At 41.5% G+C, this 26,848-nt stretch overlaps 1 protein-coding gene across 3 annotated transcripts in view; it reads right to left on the reverse strand.

Annotated features, from left to right (window-relative positions):
* ALG9 (ALG9 alpha-1,2-mannosyltransferase) overlaps positions 1 to 24,797 on the reverse strand; it is a 103,344-nt gene extending 78,547 nt beyond the window's left edge. The window contains exons 1-8 of one of the 3 annotated variants that reach the window (XM_039229213.1): positions 24,782 to 24,797; positions 23,430 to 23,568; positions 22,485 to 22,619; positions 14,945 to 15,015; positions 10,168 to 10,256; positions 8,105 to 8,240; positions 4,202 to 4,289; positions 3,916 to 4,021 (exon numbers count right to left, since the gene is read on the reverse strand). In XM_039229213.1, the coding sequence (XP_039085144.1) occupies positions 3,916 to 4,021; positions 4,202 to 4,289; positions 8,105 to 8,240; positions 10,168 to 10,219 (382 nt within the window). In that variant the 5' untranslated portion in view covers positions 10,220 to 10,256; positions 14,945 to 15,015; positions 22,485 to 22,619; positions 23,430 to 23,568; positions 24,782 to 24,797. The other 2 variants (XM_039229212.1, XM_039229214.1) reach the window with 2 other exon arrangements.
* Positions 24,798 to 26,848: the final 2,051 nt, after the last annotated feature.

The following is a 26,848-nucleotide window of genomic DNA, read 5'->3' on the forward strand; positions in this document are numbered from 1 at the left end:
CCCCACCCTGGATATTGTATTTGTCTGAAATACACCACTCTAGTGTCTACTCACCAAACTTCTACTCTTCCTTCCAGACTTGACTCAAAAAGTCTTCCCGCCACCACCATGGACTTGCGCCTGTGACTCCCCATCTTTCTACTGTAGTACATAACACAATGGACTACAATTATCTGCTTGTGTGACTGCAGCCTTATTGGACAGCTAGTTCTAGGACATAAATGCTCAAAGGTAACAGTCAATGTTTCTTTAACTCAAGTACATTTAACTAACTGTTCAAGACGTATTATAGGCTTATTTGCTCTTACATACAAGAAACAGCACTAAGACATGAATGTAGAAACTATCATCAAGATGCATTTGTAACTTTCAGAGAAGAAACAATATGCCTACCATAGCTAATGAAGCACTTGGAACAGGAAAGTCTTACAAAAGAGTCAACATGATGCCATTAGTGCCAGATAGCGTGAAACCTGTATGTAAAGTGAAAGAGATGGAGCTTCCGTGACAGGAGATAGGCTATCTTACTCTCTGGCAATTGAACAGCATTAGAACATCTATTAAAAAGTCAGACTTGGTTGGGGCAGCTGGGTGGCTCAGTCGGTTAAGCATCCGACATCGGCTCAGGACATGATCTCATGGTTCGTGGGTTCGAGCCTGGCATCAGGCTCTGGGAAGCAGCCTGGAGTCTGCTTCAGATTCTGTGTCTCCCTTTCTCTCTGCTCTTCCCCCACTTGTACTCTGTCTCTCAAAAATAAACATTAAAAAAAATTTCTTTGAAGTCAATCTTTGATATTTACTGAATGGACTCACCAATTACAATATAAATTAGCTGACAATCATAAAGTACTTTCTGGCTTAAAAAGTACTTTTACGGGGCGCCTGGGTGGCTCAGTCGGTTAAGCGTCCGACTTCGGCTCAGGTCATGATCTCACGGGTTCGTGAGTTCAAGCCCCATGTCAGGCTCTGTGCTGACAGCCTGGAGCCTTTTTCGGATTCTGCGTCCCATTCTCTCTGCCCATTCCTGACTTGGGCCCTCTCAAAAATAAATAAATGTAAAAAAAATTTTTTTTAAATAAATAAAAAGTACTCTTACCTCTATATTTTTATTTGGTATTAAGAAAATCCCCATCTAATACACCACAACAGGCAGGCCTAACCAAAACAGTGGCAGGACACGATAGTGATCAAGGCACAATATAACCTGATGGATACTCCAGAACTTGTTCTCCGTCTATGCATGGTGACAAATCGTTATTGAGGACCTAGAATACACAAAGAACTCTTACTTCTAAGATGGAAGAGGGATTTTCTCTGCAGAAGGAGTTAGTTACTCTCTTTTCAAGAGTAGAAATCAATCCCCTTCTAAAATTGTCAAATTCAAAGATAAGGTAAAAAGCACAAAAATTCTACCAGCAAAGAATCCCCTAAAGTCTGACTATATGCAGCATCAGCCCTGTTGACGCCCAGAACAACAATGCCTTCTGTCCCATCGGAGCTTTTTTCTTCACTAGCAAAGTGATCAGCCCTGTACATTCAAAATAGCCAAACCTGGACTGAAGCTCTCTCAGGCTCATCAGAGCAGGCAGGAGTCCCAGGGACTCTACCCAAACAGTGGCCAAAACGAACTGCAGAAGCCAACATCCAGGGAAAGACTGGCCCTTGCTCTGCTGGATTTCACAACAGGGATCCCTGACCTACCCACTGTAAAACCAGAAACATAAATCGGAATTTACTCTTCCCTACTCTCTCCACCAACCTGTTTATTACTGATTTAGAAGTTTCATCTGCCTAGAGAACTACAAAAAATATTTAACTTTCATATATTCTCTAAGTTTTATAATTATGCAATCAAAATATTAATATGTGCGGCACCTGAGTAGCTCAGTCGGTTCAGCATCCAACTTCAGCTCAGGTCATGATCTCGCAGTTTGTGGGTTGAAGCTCCGTGTCAGGCTCTGTGTTGATGGCTCAGAGCTTGAAGCCTGCACTTCAGATTCTATGTGTCCCTCGCTCTCTGCCCCACCCCACCCCCGTTTGCTCACACATGCAGGCGCTCTCTCTCAAAAATAAACATTAAAAAAACTTTTTTAAAAATATCAGTATATAATACCCTGTTTAGAAAGTGAAACCAGGGGCACCTGGATGGCTCAGTTGATGGGAGTGTCTGACTCTTGATTTTGGCTCAGGTTATGATCCCAGCGTTGTGGGATTGAGCCCCAAGTTGAGTTCCATGCTGAGCATAGAGTCTGCTTAAGACTCTCTCTCTCTCTCTCTCTCTCTCTCTCTCTCTCTCTCTCCCCACACACACACACACACACACACACGCTCTCCCCCACTCATGTGGGTGCTCTCTTAAATTAAAAAATAATAAATTTTTAAAAAGTGAAGCCAGTCTCCCAAAATTAAACTCAAGTTAACATAATTTATGCACCTATACATAATGGGTATTTTCCTTCCATAGATTCCATGTAAATCAGTTTCTAATGTGCAATCTGGGTCTAAAAGAGTCTTCCTTCTATTGTCTTATAGAATCAAGTAAAATGTTACAAGTAACCTACAACAAGGGTAATTAAAAACATACAAACTCTCTCCAGCTAAAGGGAGACATCTAGAGGCAAAAGCTTAAAACTAGGGCCTTTTCTCACATCCTTGGGGATCTTGAAGTCCTAAAGGAGCCTATTAAAATTCCTTCACTTAGGGAGAGCCTGGCTGGCTCAGTCAGAGGAGTGTGACTCTTGACCTCGGGGTTATGAGTTCTGCACCCCACACTGGGGGCAGAGATTACTTAAATAAACTTTCAAAAAAATTAAAGTTCCTTCACTTAACAATTATTCATTCTCTAACAAGGCAGTCTGTGAATTCAAGTCACTGAAAAAAAACATGGTTTATTCTGACCTATTACCTACTGCCATCTAAATAACGATATTCTACAAATCCCAATAGGCCCAATTAAATCTCATTCGTATGCTTACTTTAAATCTCCTCGTCCAATCTGTTGGTCCCGTTAGCAAAGTGGCACAGAAAAGTGATGGGCATGGCACATCATGGGTAAGACATAAAGGTAATATTACCTTGCTTCACAGCAGAGCCCAAGGACAATCACATATAAAAAAATGCTTCAAGACCTTCAGAAAATTAAGGCAGAAAAAACTACACTTACTTTAGTGAAAAACAGTCTCGTAAACATTTACTGATTTGGCTAATCTGACCAGGAAGATCTCTAGTACAACCCTCTGTAGCTGTCACCAACTCAAATGCCCTCGGGGACCAAACAAAACAGGCTCAGTGTTGGCTGAGAGAAGGCATGGGGGTGGTGGGAGATGGGTTGGGAGACAGAGGTAAAATGGAGAATGTGTTCTCAGACTAAAGGCATCACCCCTGTAAAGCTGGCCAAACTGCTCACCTTCTCACGCTGACTCCATCATTTGCTCTGCCTTTTCTACACATTTTCCAAACTTTCTCTCCTAATCCTGATACTGAATGCAAACTTAAAGAAAAAGTAATATCAAGTATGTACACGTCCAGAAGACATCTAGAGGAATGGACTCCAAGGTATTAACAACAGCTATCTGGAGATGATGGGATTATGAACGTTTTTATTTTCCTAACTTTGTTATCATACTGATTTTCTAATGAAAAGTGTAAAAAGTAACTTTTCATTTAAAAATGCAGCATCAAGAACCACAACATACTGAAAACAGAGAGCAGAAATCACATTAATCAAGAAGAAATATTTAGTGGTAACTTAATCACTGCTGTGCTACATCCAAATGTCACTTCTTCATGAAAAAGAATACCAGCAAAGAAATGCTGTATTTGCCAAAGGATATTTGAGGAAATGAAGAAACGGAGTTGAAATTTCAAAGCTCAGGCAAATGAAGCTACGTCCTACCCTTCCCCAGAGTCCCTTACCATAAAGATCAGGTCCGTGAGGAGTGAAGACATTGTACAGAACAATGTTCAGGGGTGCCACCACCAGCTTCCCATAGTAGTAACTGTCAATGGCCACCACAGGCACCTAAAACAGAGCAGAGGATGGATAGCAATTACAAGGTTTTGTTCCGGAAACATTCTCCCAATGCTAATAGGATAAACTTCAGAACCAAAAACAGAATGAATTTCTAATGTTCTCTTTCCTACATCAGAACATGCTTTCATTACAATGTTCAAACAAAACAAGGGAAAAAATCAAACTCACCAGAAAGAGCATCAGAGCCACCAGAGACCAAAGAAAGAAACTCTTCCACCTGTGTTTCATGACCAGCAAATCAAAGGCAATGGGTAAACTATTTAACAGAGAAACAAAAGTAGGAAATTAAATACTTACAATATAGACTCAAGTCTGATTCACACTCTTCATGCTGAACAGAGCGGAAGGAAAAAATGTCTCTAGCAGTTAGTAAGGAAAGAAAGCCTGCATATAAGAGGAGGTCTTCTCAAAAATAGTGTTCTGTTCAGAGAGCCCATGATAGTACTTCGCACCCCATGATGCATAAGAAACATTAATACCGAGCTTCTGGCAGAAGTTCCATATTATACCTACTTACGTGTAACAGACACTTAAATACATTAATTGTAAGTAAATGTGCCCTGTGGTCCTACATCCACCCCGCCAAATGAATAAATACCTATCTTTTCCATGATTTATAAAGATTTTAATAATATTAACAAACTTCGATACGTCAGTTCTGATATATCCCCTTCCAATACCATTTGCTCTTCTCCCTTTTACTTAAATTCCACAAGCAAGTGACGTATGTACACTGCCTTCACCACTTCTTCCTGAAGGCCTGGCTTGAGGCCGGGAGACAACGTAAGGTCAGCAGGAACCTGCCCTCAGCCAAACCCCGATCTCTGCACTAGCTCCATCTCCCTTGGTCTTCCTGCGGCACTTGACACAGAGCATCTGTTCCTTCCTCTTTAAGCGTCCTGGCTCTTGCTCTTTCTGGACTCTTCCCAAGTGTTCCTTTTCCTTTTTGTGCCCTAGCATGGTCCGATTTCCCAAAAGCAAACTTCTACTCTCCTTTCTCTGTCATCTTCTCAGGGAGTACTTCCGCTCTTGCATGAACCATCACCTTCATGCCCAGGACCTCCAGATCTGGAACACGAGCCAGAATCTTCCCCCATGCTCCAACCGCAAGGAGTTCCCTCCCCACACCAATCTTGATTCTACAGAATTTACCCAAAACTCCCCTGTGGAACCCAGTCTCCGGTCTCTGAATTTACACAGCATTATCATGTCTATCACTTACTTAGCAATGTCGTGTGCTACCACAGGCATCTCTTCTGTGACAGAACTTCCACTTAGTCTATCGTCTAAGTTTTGCATTAACATTTTGTGTTTTCATTTTGTTCTGCTCAACCAGTGACATTCCCACGGCATCTGTGCTTCTCCTTTGGGAAGTCATCATACTTTTACTTACTTGTTCAAGGTCTGTCTTTCCTACTAAAATGTAGGCTCCAAAAGAGCAGGAAGCATAACTGTCTTCTTTATCACAGCATCAGCAGTGTGCAGCACAAAGTAGTCAATAAATGATGGTAGACTGCTGACTGTGATCCTGAAATCACTGATCTCAGCTAATGGCAGACCAATCAAAATGTGCCGCCTAGAGGGATTTGAGGAGCTCATACAGTTCAAGGTCGATGGTGCAGAGTAAAAGGAATGGAGGAACAGACCAAAAAAAACCAAACAAACAAACAAAAAAGTACTTTTACTTACTGGAGAAGTAAAAAGGAGCCCGACTGGGGTTTTGTGACTCGTGTCAGATAGAATCTGGATACCATCAACCAGGGGTTGGCAAGCTTTTTATTTAAAGGACCTGACAGAATAGATTTTAGGCTTTGAGGCCACATATGGTCTCTGTTGCATATTGTGTGTCTGTAGTATGTGTGTGTGCGGTTAACAACCCTTCATAACATAATAACTTCCTAAGTTCTTGGGCTGTACAAAACACGACCAGCCGGACTGGGCCCACAGGCCACAGGCTGTCAACCTCTGTGGCACAGAGTAATGGGGAAGCTACCACAGAGTTCAAAACAGAGAGTGATACAGTCATATTTGCATTTTAGGAAGGTAACTCTAGTTTGACTGTGGAGAACAGATTTACAGAGATCAAGCCTAGAGATGGGAAGATCATTTAGGAGGCTGTGTGGTAATTCAGGAGCAGAGGTGAAGAAAAGTAGTCAGATTCAAGGTATTCAGGACACACAATAAGCAGGACATGGGAAAGAGAAAAGAGTCACAGATAATTTTCAGGTTCCTGACTGAGCACTGAGGAGATGGTGGTATCATTTATTGGGATGGAAACATAGATAAAAGAACAGCTATGAAGGGAAGATAGTGAGCTCAGTTTTGTACATGTTTAGCTATATAAAAGGAGGTATCTAACAGGCAGCTAGTAATATAGAAGATGACTGGATCAGATTTAAAGACGTGGGAATGATCAAGATGGTTGAGGTAAGAGAAAAAACAGAAAAGGGCCTCATACAAAATTCTGAATACAGTATTTTGAGGAGGATAAACAGAATGGAAGATTGGAGGTGGGGAAACCAGACTTTAGAAGACAAATTAAAAGGATGCCTGGGCGGCCGACTTCAGCTCAGGTCATGATCTCAAGGTTTGAGAGTTTGAGCCCCTCATTGGACTCTGTGCTGACAGCTCAGAGCCTGGAGCCTGCTTTGAATTTCTGTGTCCTCTCTCTCTGCCCCTTGACCACTTACACTCTGTTTCTCTCAAAAATGAATATTAAAAACCAGCAATAAAAAACATAAGACAATTAAGAAAACTTAGAATACCTATCCTCTCAGTAAATCCCCTTCTAAAAATTTACCCTATCAATGAATTTCCATAAACATATAGACATGTGAACAAAAATGTTCACTGAAGCAAAAACACCAAAATCTAGATCTCTACTGATAAGGCAATGGCTAAATCAGGGTCAGATAATGGAATGCAACCTGTACAAAGACCTATGTATGTACAACAGAAAGTATGTACAGGTACAATTCTAATTAAGAATTTCCAGGATGTACACACATAGGTATGTATGCATTTACACACGAGGACAGTTTCTAGAAAAGTATATAAAACTACCTTTGATGATTAGGCTATGGGCAAAGAGAATCAGGAATTCTTTTCACCTAATACAAACTGGCACTTTTTATAATAGAAATATAGTAGTACAGTTGACTTTTGAACAGCATGGGTTTAAACTATGTGAGTCCACATATACATCAATTGTTTTTTAGAAATATAGTATAGACAGTACTGTGAACAAATCTTTTTTTCTTAGTAACACTTTCTTCTCTCTAGCTTACTTTAAAGAATATGGTATAGAATACATATAACATACGAAGTATGTGTTAATTATCAGTAAGGCTTCTGGTCAACAATAAGCCATTATGAAGTTTCTGGAGAGTCAAAAGTTACATGTAGATTTCTGGCTGTGCAGGGGGTCAGTGTCCCTAACCCCCGGGGCTGTTCAAGGGTCAGCTGTACTAGAATAACCTTAACATCAAACTACAGTATTTTTCCAAATTACTCGCAATGCGAGTGAGAAGCAAAGGCAGCACAGACTAGAGCTGAAGTGGTAAAAACAAGGAACGTGAGCAAGAAAGACTACAGGCCTCGGGGAGAAAGCTGCTGAGGCCAAGGCCACGAGCCTGCAGGGAAAGTCCGGCATCAGGCCTGGGAGTGGGACATGCACGGCACCAAGGCTTGCAGCAGGGAAGAACCATCAGTGGTGGAGTCAGGGAGGCCTGGCTCCAAAAGCAATCGTCATCTTCAAGGCAAATTCCTCACCCTCCTGGAGTCTACGTTCTCACTACTGAAGCACTAATAACTGATTTCTCCTGCAAAGCTGTTATAAGGTTTAGAAGTCAAATTTGTAAGGGGTTTAGCAGCACTTAACACACAGCAGATGCCCAATAGGCACTATTCGTGTTAGATAAACACCAAGAGATTCTTCCAACTCCCAGAATCTTTGTAGGTCTAATTCATTCCCGTGACTTAGGTCATAACCAGGGAAAGGGGAGATCAGCCAACGCTGGGATTTACCGTGTGCCCAGAGATACAAGAAGATGAATCGTGTTGGTTTCTTACCCAAGAGCAGCACTGAATGGCCAGCCCAAGATAGCCCCAGCTGCTACTCCAAGCACAGCAATGGAAGTCTTGTCCATGTACCAGCCAGTCATGGCTACCAGCGTGGTGTACATACAGAAGCTGCTAGGAAGGAGTGCTGCAAGAGTAAAGAAAGGGGGAACACAAGCGGAGTGGGGAGACAAAAGTTTGCGATTGAGTAGGTATAATCAAAAATCTACCCACATTGCAGATCAATAGCCAGGAACATATTTTGAGGAACGCTCTATTAGAAATGCATAGTAACAGGATATTCCTTAAAATAACCATGAAGTTCAAGGATCTTCTCACTTTCTCATGCCTATTTTTTTTTTTTTTTTTTTTTTTTTTTAGGTACCAACATGCTGCCTGGTTATACAATACAAACCATGCCATTCTTCTGGCCTGTACTCCAAATGCACAACTTAACACAATTCCAGTTATGTTTCCAGGTAGGGAATATGTTTCAAGGAACTTAAGAGCCACTGCTGACTATTTCTGAAGAATTTTATCTTCTGGTAGTCTTCTGAGACTGCTCTGGCACTAACTTTACCGCAGAGGAACTCGAGGAAGCCTTCTCATGGGCCAAATATTGCATCCTGCATCCACTAACATGGATGATCTGGTCTTTAGATGTCCCCTGATTACTCCTATCTAGCATTACTTTGTTGTGGCAAACAGCAGAGGACTGAGTGCCTTCAGGGTCTCATTACAGTAACATTTGATCAGTGGTTCTAACAATTTGACACAAAAATGCAATCTGATCCTCCAGGCTGCACAAGCCCTGCTCAAAAGTCAGTAAAGGGTTTAAAGGCTATGTATAAAAGCATGCCTTGAACTTCTCTGTGCCTTAATATCCTCAACTGAGATAACAAAGCTAAAGCCACTAATGAACACCTCTCCCACCTAAGAATCAGTCTTAAGAGTACCGAAGTAACTTAAAAAATGGAAGGTACAACTTCACAGATCAATGCTAAATAATACTGATGCCACCCAAAGCTATCAAGTATGCTGCCAACGTAGAGAACAAAGGGAGCAGAGGAATTGGAGGCCTCTGCCAGCTCAGAGAGGTCAGCAGTCTCTTTTAGGACAGTGACACAAAATTATTCACTGTTCATGGGTTCGAGCCCCGCGTCGGGCTCTGTGCTGACAGCTCAGAGCCTGGAGCCTCCTTCCAATTCTGTGTCTCCCTCTCTCTGTGTCCCTCCCCCACTTGTACACTTGTGCTCTGTCTCTCTCAAAAATAATTAACAAAATTTTTTTAATTATTTAGGTGCAGAGTCCTGAGGTCCCTGCAGAACATAGGTTTTGATACAGTCAATAAAGTGAAATACATACTTGTGTGCTAGATACGATGTTTTGTGTATATTTAGTGTGCATACTGGACTCTGGTATACACAAGCAGTAACTAAAAGTGACATAATTCTATCTAGTGGCTTCATTTTTCCGGAGCATCAGGCTACCTTTTGGCAAGAGGCTACCGTGACTCAGCTCAGAGGACACAGTGTTCAATGGAGCAGAGTTTGTAAGCCACCAGTCTAATATTCTAACTTCCCTTTAGGTTTACGCTTTAAAAAGGGAGGGGAAAGCCCAACAAAGAGAATGTATACCTTTACAGAACATACTGCAAATAACAGGCAGAAAGCAAAACCATAAAGAATAGGGCTTTTACACACAAACAAGAGCAAAAGAAGAAAATTATTTTTCTTCCCCTACTAACAGGGAAAGGCAATGGGTGCTGGTTTTTCAGCCTTGTGAGATGACTTAAAAAAAAAAAAAAAAAAAACTACAACAATGTAACAGAGCAACATGGTGAAAATAACTTCTTTTCACTTTTCTAAGTTTCTGAGTCCTCATCTGCACAAGAGGAAAATATTTATCATACCCTAACACAAGGCTGCCGTAAAGGATGGTGAAGATCAAGTCATTAACAGTGCTCTACAAGCTATGGACAAGCTATACAACGTAACCTACACCTAGACAAGTTGATCCTTTCAACGCAGAAAGATCAGTGCACCTGTTACGCCTTTACCTGTCCATTTACTTACCTGATGATGAGCAAAACATGCCAGTGCTAAGAACCAAGAAGGCCAGCATCATCCGACTCACATGCAGCCCAAACTTCTTGCACACAGCCCTAGGAGAAAGGCAAAGACTATCAGCATGGCAAACCTTAGGGACAGACGTTTCAAAGCAAAGGACAAAAACATGCTTGCTCCGCAGAGAACACTGAAGATTTAAAGTCAAACACAGAACTTTCTGGACAGGTTTGTCAGCAATTTTGTGTGCCTGACAAACCTAAACATTCTTATTCTTTAAGCAGAAGAGAAGCACTCTACCTAAAAGGAAATGCACGCTTGCTCTGCTGAGATTGTGTATACATCAACAGGAAAACAGCATGATGTGGGGAAAAACCAAGAGGCCTCAAATTCAGAGGGGCACAGGTTCAAATTTGGGCTCCGCCACTTACTAACAGCAGTACCCTGGCCTAGTGACAACGCTATCAGATTGCTCATCTGTAAAGCCAGGGTAATGAGAAGGTCTACTTTGTAAGATTTCTGTTGAGGACAATGCGTGGAAAAATGCTTGGAGTGCCTGGAACAGAGTTGCTCAACAAATGGTAGTTATAAGAGGAGACTAGGAGACACACAAAGCGTCAGTTCCCATTTCTCAGACTTAAGTATACACTTCATTTACCTCTTTCGTGGAGGTCTTTAACCCTGTAAACATTATTAGAAGTCATCACAGCTTCATCTGGTAAACATTTGTTCCAACACCGACCCCCCGTGTTAACCACCCTCCTGCTCAGGTCCCTTAGTGAAGCTCAGAGCTTCTTTCTTGGCTTCTCCACCTAAGTATCTTTTTAAAGTTTCTCGAGTGAGGATCTGCTAGTGGCAAATTCCCATTTTTGTTTGGTTTATTTATTCGGGTGCGGGGTGCTACATCGAAGTCCTATTTAGCGCTTCGTCTTAAAAGATGGTTTAGCGGAGTACACCATCTTAGGATTAAGCCATTTTCTCTGGGCACTTTGAAGTGTTTTTTGTTTTTTGGTTTTTTTTTAACCTTCTGGCTTTGGAGAGGGCTTCTGTCAGTCTAACTAACATTCCTTCGTAGGTATTTTCTATCAGTTCTGTCAATTTTTTTTTTTTAATGTTGTTTTTTTTTTATTTCTAGGAGAGAGAGAGAGACAGCATGAGCAGGGGAGGGTCAGAGAGAGAGGGAGTCACAGACTGAAACAGGCTCCAGGCTCTGAGCTGGCAGTCAGCACAGAGCCCGACGCGGGGCTTGAACCCACGAACCGCGAGATCATGACCCGAGCGAAAGTCGGACGCTTAACCGACTAAGCCACCCAGGCGCCCCAGTTCTGTCAACTTTTAAGACCTTCTTTGCCCTTAGTGTTCTATGTAGTTTCACGAATTCCCTTTTATTTATCCAGCTCAGGACAGGTTAGACTCCCTGAATCTATGAAATAGGATCTTGGTTTTCACTAATTCTGGAAAATTCTAGCTATGATTTCGCCAAATACTGCCTTCTCCCCATTCGATCATCTCCTAGAATCTGGTTAGATAGACATTGGATCCATCAATGCTACCATAGAGGTTTCTTAACCTCTTTATATTTTCCTATCATTTTCCTTTTATTTCCTTTTTGTCACTCTGTACTTCTTACTGATTTATTCGGATCAATCTTCAAGTTTACTCATTAGCAGCGTCTAATTAGCAATTTCAACTAGCCACTGAAATTTAAGTGTCAGTTGTTTACTTTCATTTCTACAAGTTCTGCTTGGCTCTTTTTCAAATCTGCTGGGCTATTTTTGTAGTCTCATTCCTTTTTCCTTTTAGCTTTTCTATTTTATCGTGGTAAGAACATGCGATAGATGTACCCTCTTAACAGGTTTTTAAGTGTAAAATACAGTATTGTTAGCTAATAGGCACAATGTTGTAGAGCTCTCTAGAACTTACTCATCTTGTACAACAGAAATTTTATACCCATTGATCAGCAACTCATTTCCCCCTCCCCCCAGCCCCTGGCAACCACAATTCTATTCTCGGCTTCCAGGAGTTTTAGAATCCTCATACACGTCGAATCATGCAATGTTTGTCCATCTGTAACTGGTTAGCTCAGCAGGTCCTCAAGGTGCATCCATGTTGTCACATATTACAGAACTTTCTTCTTTTCTGAGTATTCCCTTCTACATATATACCGCATTTCCCCCATGGATCAGTCAATGGACACTTAAGTGGTTTCCGATCTTGGCTACTGTGAATAGTACTACAATAAACATGGAAGTGCAGATACCTCTTCAAGATCCTGTTTCAATTCTTTTAAATATCCAAAAGCTGGATTGCTGGATCATACTGCACTTCAATTTTTAGTTTTTTGAGGACCCTCCATACTGTTTGCATAGTCGATATATTTTGAATTCCCACCTACAGGATGCTAAGGTTCCAATCCTACATTCTTGCCAACACCAGCTGTTTTTTTCTTGATAACAGCCATTCTAACAACGATGGAGTCATATAGCTCATTGTGGTTCTGATTTGCATTTCCCTTATGATTAGTGACACCATCTTTTCATATACCCATTCGCTAAGCATGTTTCTTCCTTAGAAAAAGGCCTATTCACAAACCATGAGAGACTCTTGAATGCTGACAAAAACTGAGGACTGATGGATGTGGGGGGAAGAGGGGGACGGGCATGGAGGAGGACACTTGTGGGGATGAGCACTGAGTGTTCTGTGGAAACTAATTTGACAATAAACTATTTGTAAAAAAAAATAAAAATAAAAAAAATAAAAAATAGAATTACCACATTAAAAAAAAAAAAAAGGCCTATTCGGGGGCATCTGGGTGGGTCAGTCAGTTAAGCGTCCAACTGGTAGGGGTACTACCAACCCAGAACAGTTTTGAAATAAATTCTCAACTTGGGGCTTGAGGGACCGTACAGAGGATTTGAATTCAGTCCTGAACCCAGAAGAAGACCAACATATGGTTACAATCCTCAAAGACAGCACTGGCTTTCTTTCTTCTCCTCTGTGTCACCCAGACTCAAGACCAAAGAATTTTTTAATATGGTATTTTTATCTGTTTTGCAGTGGAGAGATTTTTAAATGATTATGAAGTCTAAATACATTTTAAAGCATTATTAAAGTGTCTTAGGTTTCATGTAAAAAAAAAATAAAGTGGTTATTTTTATTACTGTAACACTTAAATGCTTAATACTTCAACCAACCAATAGGTACTTGGGAAAAGACCATGTACGAGGTGCGAATAAGGGCAGGGAGTCCTGGGGTGCCTGGGTGGCTCACTCAGTTATGTGTCCAACTTCGGCTCAGGTCATGATCTCACCGTTTATGGGTTTGAGCTCTGTATCAGGCTCAGGGTTGACCGCTCAGGTCTGGAGCCTGCTTCACATTCTGTTTCTCCCTGTCCCTTCCCTGCTTGCATATTCTCTCTCTCTCTCTCTCTCTCTCTCAAATGAACATAAAAAAAAAAAAATTAAGATTAGTGAGTCCCACAATGGGAATAATTTCCTATCATCTACGTTCAAGGGGAAGAGGTAAATCATAATCCTCTATCTTGGGGCCAAAAATAAGGCTCTACTAGCTTCTACCAAATAAAACACGAGTTAGGTGTTTAAACATCATTTAACGTCATATGAAGATATGGAATTTATGAACCTCTGGAAAGAAAGTGAAATGAGAAGTATTCCCCTCCAGTATTTGAAAAAATAAGCTCACTTATTTCCTCAAAAAAATCAATAGGAAAAAAATTAAATATAGGATTACCATGTGATCCAACAATCCCACCCACAGCAGGGTATAAATCCAAAGGACATGAAGTCACTATCTCAGAGAGCTATCTGTACCCCATGATTACTACGGTACTATTCCTAATAGCCAAGATCTGGAATCAACCTAAATGTCCATCTATGAATGAATGAATAAGGAAAATGTTGTATAGATAACAATGGAATAGGGGCACCTGGGTGGCTCAGTCAGTTGAGTGCCTGACTTCAGCTCAGGTCGTGATCTCACAGTTCATAGGTTCGAGCCCCACATTGGGCTTTGTGCTGACAGTGTGGAGCCTGCTTTGGATTCTCTGTCTCCCTCCCTCTCTCCTTCTCTGCCCCTCCCCAGCCCCCACTCTCACTGTCTCACTGAGAAGTATTCTAAAAAATAAATAAAACTCTTAAGATATACAATGGAATTTAAAAAGGAAATCCTGCCATTTTCAACAGATGGGTGGACCTTGAGGCTAGGATTCTAAGTGAAATGTCAGATACTAAAAGACATATAGTGTAAAGATCTCACATGCGGAATCTAAAAAAAGCCAAACTGGTAGAAACAGAATGGTAGCTACCAGGGGCTGGGGAAGCAGGGAGTCAGGGGGACAGGGGGAGATTATATCTTTTGACCAATATCTCCTAAACTTCCAACTGTAAGTTCCAGAAGATCTAATATACAGCATGGTAAATATAGTTAACAATACATTATTACACTTGAAAGTTGCTAGAAGAGTACATCTTGAATGTTCTCACCACACACAAAGGTGTTTTTATGTGAAGTGATGGAGGTGTTAACCTTACTGTCATATTTCATACATATACATTTAACAATTGTACACCTTAAATTTACACAATGTTCTATTTCAATTGTACATCAAAAAAAGTGAAAAAAATTTTGAAGTCCTACTCCAAATATAATATTAGGAGCTAGGAGAAAAGTATTTTCTATTATAAATACTGCGTATGCTATCAGAAATAATCTTATGCTGTATTGAGCTTCCTCATAACACTTTCAGAAGCAAAGCTTTTATACTCACTTATAAAAGTAAAGTTCACAGATACAGCTCACAAAAGCCAGGAGACATCGTAAAAAGTAGAAGACAAGAATCTGAAAGAAACCAAAAACAAGAAAACAAAAGTCATGGGGCACCTGGGTGGCTCAGTTGGTTAAGCGTCCTGACTTCGGCTCAGGTCACGATCTTATGGTTCATGGGCTGGAGCCTTGCATCGGGCTCTGTGCTGACAGCTAGCTCAGAGCCTGGAGCCTGTCCTCAGATTCTGGGTCTCTTTCTCTCTTTGACCCTCCCCCACTCATACGGTCTCGATCTCCCTCTCGAAAATAAAACGTTAAAAAATTTTAACAAAACCAACAAAAGTCATACAAAGCCTTCAAGATCAAACCACTTTCATTTGTCATTAGTAACATTGTGAACTGGTATAATCCTCTTAAAAGGCAGTATGGATCAAGAACCATAAACATGGTCATATCCCAAGACCCAGTATACCTATTTCTAGGACTCCAGCCCACAGACGTAACTGAAGTAAGGGCAGGGGGGTTAGTTCTACTCATGCAAATGGTCATTGCAACACTATTAATTTAAGGAAGAAAATGGTTTAAAAGAACTATATAACATCCGATTACGGGGGTGGGGGGTGCGGGGAGTCAATTCTGCTACACATTTCATGGACTACTACACAGATAAAATTTACGGTTACAGAAACAGTGAAAGAATAAGATATAAAACTCCTACATTCAACAAACATTTCCTAAACTATTATATATTGATAATTACACAATACCAGGTAAAAATGCACAATACGTTATCATTTACATGTCAGAATCACAGCTTTGGAAATCAGAAGCATATAAAAAGGCTGAAAAGAAATGTGAGAAAATGGTAAAGACGGCTGAATCAAGCTGGTGGGAGTTAGGTGCAGATTTTCCTTCCTACTTCCAAGTATCTGTAATGTGATTTCATTAAGTTTATAATTAACACCGATTTAAAAAATAAACATTAATAATAGGGGTTCTATTGAATAGCTTTCATACTGTAGCACACTGGTATGTTTAAGAGCCTGGACTACCTCAGAATATAAGCACTACTGAAATAGATGTTATAATTAATAGAATTACATATGACTTAGAAATACTTCCCATTTTTATCACTAGAACCAAAAAATTCCAGAGTTCAATAAAGTGATCCAATAAATGCCAGACTTGGGGCACCTGGGCGGCTCAACTGGTTGAGTGCCTGACTTCAGCCAATAAATGCCAGACTCATTCATTAATTCAATAAAAACATACTGAATATCTAGTATACACTGAACACTATTCCAGATGCTCCTAGGAATTCAGATAATTTTAGTACCAAGTGTCTACATGCATAAGCACTCCTCATCTAATTGGGGAGAGTACAAAACACATTTAGAAAGTTAAAAATTAACCTGAGTTAATATAAGAGTTGTATTTAGAAGTAGGATAACAATGTCCCCACAACAAATAACATCCAACATATAAATAGAAGTCCTGGTTGGGGCAAAATGATATACAAAAAAAATGAGGTATTATAGAATAAAAGACACTGAACTTTATGCACAGATGTAAGAGAATCCAAGAGATTCACCTGATAAACCAAGGACACTAATAAGGAGATTCAGCAAGATTTAGATGAAGATCAAAAAAACAAACATCAACTGTATTCCTCTGTATGAGCAATGACCACCTAAAAAATTAGCAAAACAAGATTTCTTTCCAAATAGCAACAAAAAGTATCAAGAATGTTAAGCCTTAACCTACCCAAGAATAAGACTGAATTGGGTACACCTAAAAATTTTATTAGAAGACATGGAAAACCTGACTAAATGGATCAGATCATTTTAAGAATGAAAATAACAAACCTATAAACATTGATTCTCCTATTAATATATAATTCAGTGCAACTCTCATCAAAACCCAGCAGAATTTGGGGGAAGGACAAACAGATTCTGGAAGGATTTTTTTTTTGTTGTTAACATTTATTTTTGAGAGACAGAGTAAGACAGTGTACGAGCGGGGGATGGAGCAGACACAGAATCTGAAGCAGGCTCCAGGCTCTGAGCTGTCAGCACAGAGCCCGACTCAGTGCTCGAACCCACGAACCAGGAGATCATGACCTGAGCTGAAGTAGGACGCTTAACCGACTGACCCACTCAGGCGTCCCTGTAATCATTTTTAAAATATAGATTTTAAAATCGACATGAGGGGCGCCTGGGTGGCTTAGTCGGTTAAGTGTCCAACTTTCGCTCGGGTCATGATCTCGTGGTTCGTGGGTTCAAGCCCCGCGTCGGGCTCTGTGCTGACTGCCAGCTCAGAGCCTGGAGACTGTTTCAGTCTGTGACTCCCTCTCTCTCTCTGACCCTCCCCTGCTCACGTGGTCTCTCTCTCTCTCCTAGAAATAAATAAAACATTTAAAATAAAATAAATGTAATAAAATCGACATGAGAAGTTTATCAACCAGATATTTAACACACACAACAAAACCATAATAAAAATATGGTACTGACAATCTGACCAAGGACATAGAATAAGGAGGCCAAGAAAAGACCCATGAATGTAGGAATAAAGTACCTGATAGATATGGTATCATAAATCAGAGAAAGGATGGATTACTCAGCAGATAGGACTTAAAAATCCAGTTCACTCTGCCACAAAAAAATAAAGCTCTTTCTATAATTTATAAAAAATAATGTTCAAATTAGGATACCTGTCTGGCTCAGTATAGTGGAGTGTGCAACTCTTGATCTTAGGGTTGCAAATTCAAGCCCTACATTGAGTGTAGAGATTACTTAAAAATCTTTTTTAAAAAATATTTAAGTGCATTAAAGCCTCGTATGTGACAGGTAAAATTATAAAGCTAAGAAAATATGTAAGGACATCTTTGTGAACTGTGGTAAGGAGGGATTTCTTTTGGAAAGACCCAAAACCCACCAATCATAAGTGAAAAACTAATTGGGCTGACTGTATCAAAATTAAAGATTTCTGTTCAACAAAGATCCACAGACACAATAGAGAGGCAACAGCCAAAAGATTTCCAGTACCTAAAACCTTCAAGTGGTTACTTTGAGAACTTCTACAAATCCGTAAAGAAAACCAGAAAACCCAACTGAAAAACAGGCAAAGGATATGAATAGGTAATTCACAGAAAAAAAAAAAAAATACGAATGACTATTAAATGAAATGTTGCACCTCACATGTAATCGGAGAAATCCAATTAAAATGAGAAACATCTCACATGCATGAGAAGGGCAAAAATTAGCAAGTCAGAAATATCAAGTGCTCAGGAGGTGTAAGGTGGCTGAGATGTGGAACACTGTTGCAGAAGTGTGAAGTTGGATAGCCATTCTAGGGAGCAATCTGGCAGTACCCCATGCATGAAATTAAGTAGCCTATGGATCTATGTACAGGATCCTACTCCTGAGCACATAGTTCAAAGAGACAAAATAAAGGTATTCTTATTTAGAGTAGCAAGAAGTTGGAAAGGTAACCAACACTAAGGGGTGCCAATTATTACCAGATGGTCTTTCAGTAACAATCCACCCTCTCTACTGTGCATCAGGATGCTGGGGCTGGGACTCTTTAAGCTAATTCCCCCTTGCCAAGTGGCCCCCTGTTGGCTTCCATTGGCAGAACCTAACAGGGAGGAGATTAGAAGAAAGAACAAGGGAAATCTTCATTCCTGTTGTGCTTCCTGCTCCTGTCATTAACATAAAAGCAAAAGTGATAGAAAATGAAGGATTCGGTTGAACACGTCAAACTGGAAGGAACAGTGGATATTCAAGCGGAAATAAAATCCTTAAGCATTGCATATTGTTATTTCTCTATGAAGACCTCATCCTGTATACCTTTCTTCTAAATTTAAAAAAAAAAAAAAAAAAGAAAGCAGAAATGAAAAGATAGGGAAGCAAAGGACAGTTCTATCACCTTCTATAGGTACTATCTTTCTGATGAGTCTAAAATGCAAATGCAATCATGTCTCTCCTCTAAAACCTCTGGATAGCTTCAGAATGTCCTGGGGGGCCGGTGGAGGCGGGGATAAAGTCTAAATTCCTTATGAGAGCCTACCAGGTATTGTATAAATCTGGCCTCCTCCTACCTTTCAGTATCTTGCAACTAACTCCACCACTCCCTCTCTTCCAAGCATCAAACCTATTTATGTAAGGCCATGCTGGCCCTCTTCCCAGCCTCATGGCTTTCCTCCCTCATCCCCATTTTCCCTTTATCTAGCCGATTCCTACTGAACGTCTAGCTCTCTAATCAGGGACTTCTGCCTCATACAAGATGGATTAGCTATACTTTTCCCTATTCCTCCTACTATGTAGAGTTAAAAACTGCACATTACAGGTAAAGTAAACCTAAGACGACTCAAGGTAGAGAGAAGGTGCCAGACTGCCTAGGGACTTTAGGACCTGAGGAAAAAAACAGTGGGGAGTTCCCCAATTTTCTTTTTGCCTTCTACATTTCAGACTTAGAGCTAAAGAAGGTGGCAGTAGAAATGCCAATGAGCACTGACAAACACACACCAATCAAAGCTTGGCTGATCTAGCCAAGAGGCCAAGACAGGAGAAGCCAAACAACACAGAAAACCTTTAGTCAATAATCACTCTACTCCAGCAAGCACCCCGGGGGGGGGGGGGGGGGAAGTAGCCCAACTCCCACCCAGGCCATCAAATGTCCAGTAGGAAGCCTTCATCCTTGCTGGTGTAATGAGCTCCCTCTCTGGACACAGGGTCAGTGAAGACTACTTGGGTAAGCCTAGGTAGGCTTCCACCTCCTCATCCCACCTAGCAGTAGTGAAGTATCCCTATCCTGCCCACTGGAGTGAAGTGGGGGACCTCAACTTCCACCCCCACCTGGCAGTAACGAAGGTGGAGAACTGTCTCCTTTCTCCTGATAGAGTGGTATCAGAAGCAACCAGACCACACAGACGGCATAAAGTAAGACCCAGAGATGTAGAGGAAACACATCGGGCCCAGGAAGAAGATCCAGAGTCTCAGAATCTAATACCCCAAATGGCCAGGTTTCGACTGAAAATTACTTGGAAGATGGCAAACTGAATGAAAATTGTCAATCAATATATACCAAGGAGACAAAGGTCAGAATTATATGACAAACTTTTAAAGGAGCCACTACAAAAATGATTCAGTGAGCAATTAAGAACACACTGGAAGTAAATGAAAAAAAATTCTCAAAGCAACAGAATATATAAAGAAAAACCAAATGGAAAATTTTCAACTGAAAAAAATACAATAACCAAAATAAAAGCTCAACAGATAGGCTCAACAGCAGAATGGAGAGCACAGAGGAAAAAATAGGTGAACTGGAAGATTAGAAATTGCTCAATCAACACATAGAAAATGGACTGGAAAAAAATGAATAGGGTCTCAGAGACCTAGGAGTCTATAATAAAAACATCTAATACTGATATCACCGGAATTTTAAGAGAAAAGATAGGGCAGGGCTAAAAAAGTACTCTCAAAAATAACAGCCAAAATCTGCCCAAATTTGTCAAAAAAAAAATATATATATATATATATATATGCCTAAATATTTAAGAAGGTTAGTAATCTCCAAACAAGACAAACCCAAAGAAATCCATGCCAAGACACATGATAGCAAATTCCTAAAAAGTAATCAGGTTAGGTCTCCATTAACTCCTACTAATTCTCCTTCAGCACTTTGTTTAAATTAGCCTCCCTAATATGCTATCCCATCATACACTTCTCCGCCTTAAGACCCACTGCATTTCTTTCTCTTTCTGAGAGGGAAGGAGACCAGGGAAGGGACAAAGGGAGAGGGAGAGAAGGATCTTAAGCAGGTTCCGTACCCAGCACAGAGCCCAACTCCAGGATCAGTCCCACAACTGTAAGATTATGACCTGAACCAAACTCAAAAGCTAGACGCTTAACCAACTGAATAACCCACGTACCCTGACCCACTGCATTTAAAATACTTGTTTGATGTTCATCTTCTACCACTAAACTATAAATTCCATGAGGGCAGGGATTTGGTCACTGTGGGTCACACCCACAACTCTTAACAAAGTACCTGCCAGATAAAAGTTGGTCCATTAGTTAATATCCAAAATATGAAAAGAGCTTATACAACTCAACACACAAAAAACCCACAAATATCCAATTAAAAGATGGGCCAAGGGGCAGCTTGGTGGCTCAGTTGGTTAAGTGTTCAGCTTCACCTCAGGTCATGATATTGCAGTTCATGGAGTTTGGAGCCCCATATCAGTCTCTCTGCTGTCAGCACAGAGCCGGCTTCAGATCCTCTGTCCCCCATCTCCCTCTCTGTCCCTTTCCTACTCACACGCACTCTCTCAAAACTAACAAAAAATTTTTTAAAAGGGCAGAGACATGAATAGACATTTCTCCAAGGAAGACATACAGATAACTGACACAAGACGCTCAACATCACTCATCATCAGGGATATGCAAATGAAAACCACAATGAGATCTCACCTCACACCTATTGGAATGGCCAAAATCACAAACACAAGAAAAAAGTGTTGGTGAGGATGTGGAGTAAAAGGAACTTGTGCAGGCTGATGGAAATGTAAACTGGTACAGCCTCTGTGGGAAACAGTATGGAGGGGGTCTCAAAAAGTTAAAAATAGAATAATCATATGATCCAGTAACTGCATTACTGAATATTTACCTAAGGAAAATGAAACGCTGGGGCGCCTGGGTGGCTCAGTCTGTTAAGCGCCCGACTTCAGCTCAGGTCATCATCTCAGGGTCTGTGGATTCAAGCCCCACATTGGGCTCTGTGCTGACAGCTCAGAGCCTGAAGCCTGCTTCAGATTCTCTTTCTCCCTCTCCCTCTGCCCCTCCCCCGCTTGCCCAGTCTCTCAAAATAAAATAAAGACATAAAAAAATTTTAAAAAAAGAAAATGAAACACTAATTCGAAAGGATATATGCAACCCTATATTTATAGCAGCATTATTTACAATAGCCAAGTTATGGAGCAGCCCAAGTGTCCACTGACAGATGAACAGATAAAGCAGACGTGGTATATACATACGATGGAAGATTATTCGGTCATAGAAAAAACAATGAAATCTTGCCATTTACAACAGTGTACAAATACCATAGGATTTCACTCATATATGGAATTTAAGAAATAAGAAAAAAGAGAGACAACCCAAAAAAACAAGCAAAACTGCTGTTAACTACAGAAAACAAACTGATGGTTACCAGAGGGGCAGGGGAAGAGGGACAGATGAAATAGATAAAAGGGAATAAGAATACACTTATCTTGAGGAGCACCTAGTAACATAGATTATTGTTGAATCACTGTATCCTACACCTGGAACTAAGGTGTATGGCTGTAGGTTAACTATTGCGGAATCAAAATAAAAAAATGTTTAAAAGTTGCTCCATTAATGTTTATTTACAATGAATGAATAAATGACTATTCTAAAAAAAAAAAAAAAAAAGTCCTAACCAACCATTTTTTTCCTTTTCTGAAAACTGTTCCAAGACTCACCTCTTGTTCAGCTATAACTGCTTCCCGGTGGGCCTGCCCTTACCTTATTAGTTTGTAGAATTCTTGCATGAAATGCAGCTGGCCAGGCATGAAGCAACAGGTAGGCATAGGAGCGAATCGCATAAACTGGGGAATATTCCCAAGTCTGAAACCCCTTCCCATAGATGAGGTAGTGTGTCTGAAAGTACAAAACAGATAGGTTCAGGTTCAGGGTTAAATTGGCCAAAAATGCTTGCTAACAGGATGCAGGTGAAGTTTCTAAGCAAAATTAACAAGAAAGATACACAAAAAATGCTGACATTCAACAGGATTTGCAACGATAGATATCAAAATGACCCAATACTGAAAAATATTAGGATATTATAAATTCCCTAAGACTGTTTGGTCAACGTTGAAAGCTTGAATTTTACCCTTTTTTTTTTTTTTAAATACTCATTAACCAAAACAGAGAAACTCTAAATCTTATCTTTTCCTTAAACTACCTACACTAAACATTCTTCTTAATGCAATAAAGGATCGGGAAATTTCACTCTAGATTTTCTCTAACAGGAAGTCAGCTGACTTACAAATGTATAAATCAAGAAATAGCAGTACAAGCATACCACTTAGTAGTTTTATTTTAGCAAACATCAGATTAACCAAAAAAGCTGAAAGTTCCCTCTAGGGACTCGATTTGACTGTGAGAAATGGAACAGAGAGCTACTGTTTTCCCTTTAAGTTTCATAGTAGGTGTTAATATTTTTAAAAATGTCTTTAAGCATTATTCTTTAAAATTTATTTTAAATCAGAAAATTACAAATTATTTTTGTGAAAAAGCCCAATTTTCCGTGGCCTTCAACAACTGGTAAATGATCAGCTTAGAATACAAAAGTGAAAACAAAGTTGTTTTACCACCAGTCACACGTGTATGCATACTACTTGTATCTTAATTGGCATCAAGGCTCCAAGCAGGGAAACCAAGAACAAGACAACTAAAGAAATCACTTACTGGTTCCCAGTAGTTGAAGGTTTCATCGCAGTCAGAGATGTTGCTCAGGAGAGCAGCACATAACCTTGCTGAGAGCAGACACTTGAAAGCAGTAGATCCCTCAGGTGCCCAGACTTGTCCTGCTTTGTTTCCAGATAACCTGCTCAGAAGCAAAGAAAGGAGGTGTCAGGAAGACCCACCAGCTAGAAGGTCTAAAACTGGTCAGAAACGACAAGAATGGCAAGGCCCTCAAAACACACTTAAGTAAGTCACTTAAAAAGTTAGTTGTTCTCAGTAGAAATCAATAAGAAAGGAATGCAGACCTTTATTAATTACTCCTTCCACTTCCTGCTTTTAAGGAGTAAGCTCATTCAGGGGCGCCTAGGTGGCTTAGTCGGTTGAGCGTCCGACTTTCGCTTAGGTCACGATCTCGCGGTTCGTGGGTTCGGGCCCCGCGTCGGGCTCTGTGCTGACTGCCAGCTCAGCCAAGAGCCTGTTTCAGAGTCTGTGTCTCCCTCTCTCTCTGACCCTCCCCTGCTCACGCTGTCTCTCTCGCGCTCTCTCTCTCTCCTAGAAATAAATAAAACATTAAAAAAAAAAAAAGGAGTAAGCTCATTCATCCCCTACATGGCATCGAAGACACTCCTTCAAGGCCACAAAGCTCTCATTCTCCTTTTCTTTCTTAACGAGGTCACTTCTTTCCACCGCTTTATTCATCTCCCTCTTGTTCAAACGCCCAGAGGCCTCACTTGTGCGGAGCGCACAACCTCCTCGCGTCCCGGGTGCTGACCGCTCCGTCAATGCGGCCCTAAGCCGCAGAGCCCCGGCAGGGACCGCTGCGGGCCCCACACTCTAGAGCAAGGGGTCAGGGCTTTGCGGACAATGAAGGAGACCGTGAGAGACAGCCTAGAAAGGTCTGCTCTCTGCTCTCGCCAACGTCTCCCACAGAGGCTCTGCCAACGCAAACGCCGCGCCGCCAGCCCTCTGCGGGCCTGGGCCGGCAGCCCTGAGCAACACGGGACCCGGGGCGGGGGACCCGAGGCGCCGCGAGGCCCGCACGGGGCCGGTCCAGGAGAGCAGCGGGGCCGGGGGGGGGGCTGGGGGGGGTGAGGCAGGCGGGCCGGACCCCCGCCCCCCGCGGGAGACCCCCCGGAGCCAGCCCCGCGCCGCCCGGCCGCCACGCCCCCGCCGCGCCCGCACACCTACTCGGTCCTGGGCTCCGCGCCGCTCGCCTCCCGGCTGCACAGCAGCTCCCGCAGCTTGTCCGCCGCCGAGACCGTGTCCCCGCCGCTGCCCCCGCTCCCCTTCAGGCGCTGACGAGCCCCCCGGCTCGCCATGGCGCGGGCGAAAAAAGGTAGAATTCGGCTCCCTACCAAGGCGGCGAGCGCGGAGACATAGCTGTGGCTGGCAACGGTGTCCGCCGAGGGACAAAAGTCCCTGACATGCGCAGACGAGGCTAACTTATAGCGTTGCTGGGCCAATTGGGGCAAATCCCAAAGTAGAAAAGAAACGGAAAGTGCGACTTGACTTTCACAACCACAGCTATCCCAAACATAGCCATCTGTAACTCCGAATATTCCTCTCGACCACCACCCCTTCCTTCATTTCTCAGCACAAACACAAAGTCACCAAACAACTCTACAGGGCACGCAGAGGTATTTATTCAGTTAAAGATAACAGGACAGCTGCAGGTGAGAGGGGAGGTCCTTAAAAGGTCACGGACACAGTGCCCTTCCTGTATTTTGGTGAGCGTGATAGAGACAACCTGTAGCTAATTAACTGCCCCAGAGGGACGAAGCAGTAATGGCAGGATATAAAATGAGAAAAATGAAAGCCCAAAAAATTCTGGTGCCACAAATGCAACCAGACACCAGGCACTGCCACTGCTACTACAGGAATTCGGTAAACATTTTACACATTTCATCCTTTTCAAATATAATACAACAACCTTGTTCTTATCAATAAGTAAATTATAGTAAGTTTATGCCCAAGGTGGCCTAGCTAAGAAAAGGTGGAGCCATAGTCCAACCCATGTCTACCTTATTACAAAGCCCATGCTTTTCCCACCAGCAGATGAGGAGAAAGCGCCTGATGTCAACAGGTGATAGCACACCTGTGACTCCCAGGCGTTATTCATCTGTTCCTGATACCCTGACCACAGTGTTCTATCCCATCCTGTGGGGCTCTGTACCAGTAGCAGAAATGCACCCTTAACAAGAAATGTTAAAGGGACTTCTGTTAGTGGAGGGTAAAAGCCGTAACTAGAAGTAAGACAAGTTTGAAAGGAAAAAAATTCATGAGTAAATGCAATTACACAGTCAAGGTAGTAATCAGTATGAAAATTAAAAGACTAAAGTAGTAAAGTGAATTGTATCCAAAAAATTAGTTAAGGGGACTTAAAAAATAAAAAGATGTAAAATATGAATAAATATACATAAAATTATGAAAACGTATACATAAAACCCAGAGGAAGGAATAATAATGAAGTTGTTTTAGAAGGTCTTTAAACTTAAATGACGATCAACTTACTATACATTGCTGTATACTTAGGATGTTATATAGAGTGCTGAACTTGACAAGGTCCTAGGTTATTATTTAATACTAAAATTATTGACAATGGAGATTGATCAAAGTGCTCAATTCCCACAGGCAAGTATTAGTATCCATCATCCCAGACTAGCTGTATCTCCTACAAAGACCTCCTCTCATTTCACTCCAGTGCAGGCCCCTCCCTGCCCCTACCTAGGACTGCTACAATAGCATCCTAACAGGGGTCTCCCATCTCAAATTCATCCTATGCAACACTGTCCAATTAATTTTTTTCAAAGACTTTAATGTTTATTTTTTTGAGACAGAAGCAAAGCACAAGCTGGGGAAGGGCAGAGAGAGAGGGAGACGCAGAATCTGAAGCAGGCTCCAGGCTCTGAGCCATGAGCACAGAACCTAACGTGGGGCTCAAACTAGAGAACTGTGAGATTGTGACCTGAGCCAACATCAGACGCTTAACCAACTGAGCCACCCAGGCGCCCCTGTGCAATTAATTTTCAAAAGCACTATTTTATGTTGCCTCCTTGATCAAAAATCACCAGTTTTTCTATTGTCTGCCAAATGAAGTACCGACGCCTTATTCTAGCATTCACAGTCTTACATCAACTACATCCAGCCTCAACTAAATCTGATCTCATCTCCCACTACTTCCCTACACACATTTACATTCCAACTAACTAGCCTGAAAAGTGCCCTAGATGCTTCCTTATATGTACTTCTGCCTGAAGTGCAATTCCTCTATGGGGAAATAGGTTCTACTTATACAAACGGGTTAGAAAAAAGCTTAGGGTGGGAAGCCGCCACCACGGGTTGAAAGTGCCGGAAGTTAGAGAGATAGTGTAATGGGATCATGAGAAACGTGTTATATCACTTGCAGGAAATTACTTTCCATC

This window comes from Hyaena hyaena, unplaced genomic scaffold (assembly GCF_003009895.1).
Source record: "Hyaena hyaena isolate Hyena2069 unplaced genomic scaffold, ASM300989v1 scaffold_36, whole genome shotgun sequence".
Classification (NCBI taxonomy): Eukaryota; Metazoa; Chordata; class Mammalia; order Carnivora; family Hyaenidae; genus Hyaena; species Hyaena hyaena.